Here is a 6,860-nt window from a genome sequence, read left to right on the forward strand (position 1 = left end):
CCTTTTACAAGTGAGTGGCTCGAGCTCGACCTACATACGTAATCGAGCTCGGTCGAGCTGGAGCTGGAGCTCCCACTATTCCAATCGAGCCAAGCTCGAGCTAGTCAATACTTGACTTAATTTGGCTCGATTACACCTCTACTCCCATGTAGAGATAACATAATATGAACTAATAATTAGATGATTCTTAATAATTGGAATCTTGAATATTCTCAAAAATATTTATTAATTAATTTAGTGTCAAGCTACAATATCTAAGAGGTTTTCATTTTTAATGCAAGCTCATGAATTAATATTCTATAATAATGGAGTAGTAAGGGTGTGCCTAAACACTCCTAACCTAAAATAGATCACTCAAAATTAACTAAGATACTTGCTTTTATGAATTTTGTGAATCTATTTTTTTATTTTTGAAAAATATTAAAAAAATAAATAAACAAAAATGCTTTTAACATGTTTATCTAAAATTTTTATATTAAAGATATGAAATGAAAATACTAAAAACATTAAAAAATAAAAAAAAGGAATAATAATGTAAAGTACGAAATTTATTATCCACGCAATCAATTAAACCTTTTCAAATTATTATTTATTTTATCAGTTTTAAAGAGTTTATCTCGGAATATATCAATTTTTTTTTTTTGTTTTATGCAAGAAGATAAAAGATAAAAACAAAAATTAAAAGTTTTTATTGAAATTTTTCTCTCTACTTACTCTTAAATTTTGTGTCATGGGAAAATAAAAACAAAAAATTTCGTATACGAACGTTTATAACATATTTTAATGCAAGAAAGAAAATTCATAAAGAATCAGGGCCTAAGTGATTTGTTTTTGACTTATAAGATACTACCAAACAGAACAAAACTTATGCAGTTGATTTGGATAAACTATTAAAGTAAAGCCTCGACCTCGATCAAAACTAATTAATTTGACATCTAAGGATGTTTTTCAACATATACAATACTACATTCCTCACCTTTATCACAATTCAATTTATTTAAACGCATGTAGTTAAGGGAAATAATAGGAACAACTGCTGTGGGTTGCACTTCTATCAATTTGCTTCCTGAAAAAATTATTCAGAATCCCTCAAACCCAAATATACAAAATTCCAACATCAAGCAGAGCTGCATAAGTAAATCAACCATTACATTTTGGACATGGAAGCATTTAACTCTTCTTCTAGAAAGGAAAACAAAGTTTCAGCACTACTTTCAACTGCAAATCAAATTTTACGCCCTTCCCTCAGTCTTTCTTTCCCACCATTCCATAAACTTCACCTGTGCAGCCATGGTATCCAACCTGTAAAGTTGAAACCACTGGTTGGCAACTTCATGTCCAAATGTCCAACCAAAAACAGCTCCAGCTGCTAAGGACAACCCAGTGCCTGTTAAATAGAATAGGGGTGAGATACTTAGCACAAACCACCTTTGTCGAAACCAATAACAGTACTTGTGCAATCCTACACATGATTTTTTATTGTTTAAAACATAGCTAATGAAGAATCATAAAATACTATCAAAGACAAGACATCTAATCAAGCAAGACAATTAAGTTGGTCTTAAACATTTTTTACCAAACCAGATTCGCAGCTGACACTATATATCAATGACCAGCAGTTGCAATGGATTGGTCCAAACAAATTGTCTTGGTCAGAAGAAAAATGTTCATCATGTGCATATGAACAGAACTTTGACCGTGCACCCACTCAATATATAGAGTGGAATGAAAAATCTCTCTAGAACAAGGCCCGGTTTTTGTATCAAAAAAAGTTAATTCCGAAACACTAAATTCCATAAGCCTTGCTTTCACAAGTGTAAGAGAGAGACAGAAGCAACAGTAGCACTCCAATTACAACCTATTAAGTGGGCACAGGTTCATTTCTCCAGCATATCTCCTATTGAAGGCTCCATGATAGATAAAAGTATCACATTGTGCAGAAATGATACTTTAACATTAGAGAAGGCCCGATCTTAACATTAGAGAAGGCCTGATCAGGCCTAGAACACATAAGAAATGTGAGGAAAAATAGAAAAGCTTTCTCAAGGTGCAAAAAAGTGAAAAAGAAAGATCCAGCAGAAAGCAAAAAGATAGGACATTCTTGTTCTGTACAATTTCTATCAATAATCTCTGTTATACTAATTATGAAAATTTAACATTGTGTACTCCGTACGATTAAAAATTCAGTAGGGAAAATGTAGATACAAACAACTAAAAGTAAAACTTCTAAATATTTATGGTGTAATTAAGTCCATTTCTTTCTATAGAGTAACGCGATATAAATCATCCCTTGCAAATTAGGAGGCATACTTCAGTATGAAGAGTTTCAACAGCAACCATAGAGAAAAGGCAGTAAGTTACCATGTAAACTCCTTGAATATTTCCATGCAATACCTGCAGTCGATGCTGCTCCAATAGCACTTCCAGTGATAGCAAAGTTCACTGCTTCCCTAGCAGTCTTCAGCTGAAAAAGGAAAGGACATGAGCATTCATAGCCAAAAAGAAAAAAAAAATGATGCAGTAAAATATTAGATAGAACCATCAAAACAGAAGATATATTATACCCACTGATATCAGCCTTCTGGAGCAGGGATATATCTGGATATGTACTAAGAAATAACTCAAACAAGTAAATCAATACATTTATAATCTAATATCACCGGCAAAGTCAACATAACCAAAAAATTAATGATGTGGCTTCATCATAGTTAGAAAGCTACAAAGTTTATGGTTTAATTACGAATGGAATGGGAAATACAAGTTTTCATCACCAATTTTTCTCCAATGAAAGGCAATACATTTAACAAATCTACCCAGAGAATACAATCGATAAAAATAAATGATGTCCTTCTAAATCCATCAAGCAGCAAATTCACATTATGTTAAACAACCAAGAAAATCAGAGCTAAAAAAGAAACAAAAATAAATATGGCAAAGAAAAGCAATTCAACATAATTATTAGGTAGAAATAAATAAAATGAGGTGCATATACTTTCAAAGCATTCTTGCTTGTTTGATGAAGTATTGATTCCATCTAATACAAACTTTTCAGTTCACCTTGCTCAGAATCAAAGGTATCTGTACAGACTGACTATTGTCAGAGTTGCTACAGAAGATCAATCTCATAGAAAGTGGGGAATATAATAGCAATTGCAATAGGTTATATTGAGACATTTCAGACACAGAACTTCACTAGTACTTCCCTTTACAGGCCGCAGAGCTAATAACACAATTTACAAGCTTAAAAATAGAGAACTAATTGGGTAAAGTAGACTCTTTCGGTTTCTTAGGGAGGAAATATAACTCCATTCCTTCAATCAGCTACGCAATTTGAAACATTTTCAACTTTGGAAGCATTGATATGGAAAATTGGACTTTTGCTTTTCCAGTTCTTTTGTCTCAGTCGTATATTGGCATTTCACCAAAGAAAAATCCAATCAAATTGTCTGGTATCATTGTCAAAAGAATAAAACAAAAAGAAAATCCAATTTAGTACCAACAAAGAGAAAAATTTTAGCTACTGTTGAATACTCCTATCTAGTTCAAATTCATTTACCCTCCGAAACACATTTGACTCTTTCAAACAAAACCCCCTTAAATTCACAACTAGAACTTAATATAATTAAAAAAAAAAAAAAAGCTGAATTGGTAGTAATTAAAATCAATTAGAGTTATTCATAAAACTCAATACATTAAAACCACTCATCACAATCTAAAATCAAATCCAAAAATAACAATTTTTTCTCTCCACAAATAGAACAAAACTTCCAATAAAAAAGGAAAGCAGTACTCCATCAAACAGTAACTCTCAAATGAACAGACAAGAAAAAAAAAATATAACCAGGCCCTCATCCAAAAGCAACAAAAAAATTGTTCCACAAAGCTCAAAATATAACCACAGTTCAAGATTAAAATCAAATCTAACTAAACTATTCTGATTAAAAGCAGTGCAAAGAAGCCAAAGAAAAAAAAGAGCGAAGAAGAAGATTACCGTGGGGCCATGAACGGGATCGGAGGTGATGAATTCGTCGACATCAGAAGAGGACCAAGAAGGAAGAGGTTTATGACGCTTGATGAATCTAGAATAGTTGTTAAGAACGGGAAACCTTTCACTCCAGAACTCTTTGTAACCTTCCAAATGCTTCTTAAAGAATGATTGCTCTCTTGATTCTACCATTTTTCAAATACTTCTATCTGCCTCTACAATGTTCACTTTAGACCTTCTCTCACTCTCTCAACCGAAACCCTGCACTGCGCACGCCAGCGCAATAATTTGTCTTTCTTTCTTATTAGATTCCAATTTTTTATTATAATGATGAGAAGTGATGGTGCGGTGAGCCCAATTTATGAATTCCAGGCCCAGTGTGTAGCAGTACATGGCAGTAATGGTAGACGTACATCACTCCCATACGGCTTACATCAATCTCACCGTTATGATTCATGAGATCACCCAATAATGTCTTACTAATCAAATTTGGCTATTCTATCTTTTGTTTTTATTTTTTTGTTATGTTTACATAAAATTTATATAAAATAATTACTATATCATTTATTTATTTATTGTTTGTATAACTCAGTTATAAGTATAACATTGCTCTTAATCACTTGCCTCGTCACTCCCAAAAAAAAAAAAAATTTATAACTCTACCTTTCAAATTTCATTTCTTCTAAATTAAATCCTAAATCAAATTCACCAGCTTATATGTACTTTAACTAATCTTCGAAGTCGATTGAACACTCTACAAGCCTAAAGGACCAAGTAAACCACAATATTATTATACACTAAGAAAGGTCTGTACATATTTTGCAAATAATTTTTTTAGTTTTTGCAATTATCTTTACGTGTAAGTAAATTTTTTTGAATGCTTGTTTGTGTTATATAAATGTTAGGAGTTCTAGGGTAATAATAAAGTAATTTTAAGACTTATTTCTCATCTTAATTTATGCATATGTATAAAATATAATTTAGACAATTAAAATTCCAAGTAAAGTGCATGCAAAACAATGAAACTTTCTTTCTTAGAATCTGTACTCGAGTTAACAATAGAACGGTAAACACCATTGATAAATGTAGACAAATATGATCAGTGGTCCATTAAATTATCCTATTACTAAATATCAGTCGAAACTGTGAAGTAAATCTTCTTTTTGACTTCATGCAATACCCTTGAAAGAAATAAATATATTTTTGTTTGTTTCTTTGTTGGTTTTTTATTTTATTTTTTTCGGGGGATTTTTTCAGCTAGATAGGGCACAAAATTACAAAATCCAAATTAAAAAAAAATATATCAAGAAGATAACAAAATTTTATTCAATCATCTTAATTCCATAACCGATCCGAGCCTATGTGACTTTTTTTCAAAATGAGGAATCAAGGTCAAAATACATCTAGTTCTTTAAGCCAATATTTTGATAATAGGATGCGGAACTAATCTATCGGAATACTAAATTATTATTCTAATTTATGTTGTATTTTCTTTTAATTTTATTATTCTTAAATTAGTGTTAATTTATTTTGAGTTATGGAAGTTTAATATTTGCGTTATAATGGAGTTTTTTTTTTAATTATATAATTATTATAAATATTAATATAGATAATAATCAAATTAACATAAATACAAATTAATAAAAAATTAAATAACAAAAATAAGGATATAAATGTANGGGGGGGGGGGGGTTGGGGGGTTCCAGCAGATAGGACACAAAATTACAAAATCCAAATTAAAAAACAAATATTGAGAAAATAACAAAATTTTATTCAATCATCTGAATTCCATAACCGATCCGAGCCTGTGTGACTTTTTTTCAAAATAAGCAATCAAAGTCAAAATACCTCTAGTTCTTTAAGCCAATATTTTAATAATAGGATGCGAAACTAATCTATCGGAATACAAAATTATTATTCTAATTTATGTTGTATTTTCTTTTAATTTTATTATTCTTAAATTAATGTTAATTTATTTTGAGTTATGGAAGTTTAATTAGTTTTTTTTTAATTATATAATTATTATAAATATTAATATAGATAATAATCAAATTAACATAAATACAAATTAATAAAAAATTAAATAACAAAAATAAGGATATAAATGTAATAAAATTTAATTTAAGGGCTAAAATATGAGGTTTATTTTGAAAAAGAAAAGAAAAATGACTATATTGAAAAGTGAAAAAAATATTTGGAGTGACTTTTGGGTTGGAGCAACATTTGAACATCATTTTGGTGTCCCATTGAAGATGCCCTAAGACTATAACACAATAAAGCGAGAATTAGAAGAAAGAAAAAGATGGGCTCCCAATATAAGAGAGGAGAAATTTAAGTATAAGTTTAACGTATGTAGTGAATGGCTCAAACACAATAAAGATTAAGGACATCTCCAATGGAACACTATTGCTCGAACCATATACCAAAAGCTACATCAAATTGGCATAAATAAATAGTATCACACTAAATTTGAGGTAATACTATTCATCCACACCAATTTGGTGTAACACTATTCATCCACCATAAAACATATTTTATTTCCTCATTTTTTTTAATTCTTTTTTATTTGATTATTATTTATATTATATTTATAATAAATTCATAATAATTACATAATTCAAAAAATGATGAAAAATTAAAAACAAAACTTCCTTCAATGCAAATATTAAACTTCAATAACTCAAAATAAATTAACACTAATTTAAAAATACTAAAATTAAAATAAAATACAACATAAACTAGAATAACAATTTAGTATTCCAGTAGATTAGTTATGGATCCTTTAATGTTTATTTGATTTAATAAATGCTTAATTTTATTAAATTAGTATAAATTTCAAAGTTATTATTAATTAATAAAAATATTATTCCCAATA

At 29.5% G+C, this 6,860-nt stretch overlaps 1 protein-coding gene across 1 annotated transcript; it reads right to left on the reverse strand.

The window, feature by feature from the left end:
* Nucleotides 1-1,011: 1,011 nt before the first annotated feature.
* LOC116122484 (succinate dehydrogenase subunit 6, mitochondrial-like) lies at nt 1,012-4,299 on the reverse strand. The gene is made up of 3 exons (XM_031408326.1): nt 3,992-4,299; nt 2,362-2,464; nt 1,012-1,387 (listed from the first exon to the last, which is right to left on the reverse strand). Exons 1-3 carry the CDS (start codon nt 4,175-4,177, stop codon nt 1,233-1,235), a joined length of 444 nt encoding a protein of 147 aa, XP_031264186.1. The 5' UTR covers nt 4,178-4,299; the 3' UTR covers nt 1,012-1,232.
* Nucleotides 4,300-6,860: the final 2,561 nt, after the last annotated feature.

The sequence above is a fragment of the Pistacia vera genome, unplaced genomic scaffold (assembly GCF_008641045.1).
Source record: "Pistacia vera cultivar Batoury unplaced genomic scaffold, PisVer_v2 Contig1022, whole genome shotgun sequence".
NCBI classification, from domain to species: domain Eukaryota; kingdom Viridiplantae; phylum Streptophyta; class Magnoliopsida; order Sapindales; family Anacardiaceae; genus Pistacia; species Pistacia vera.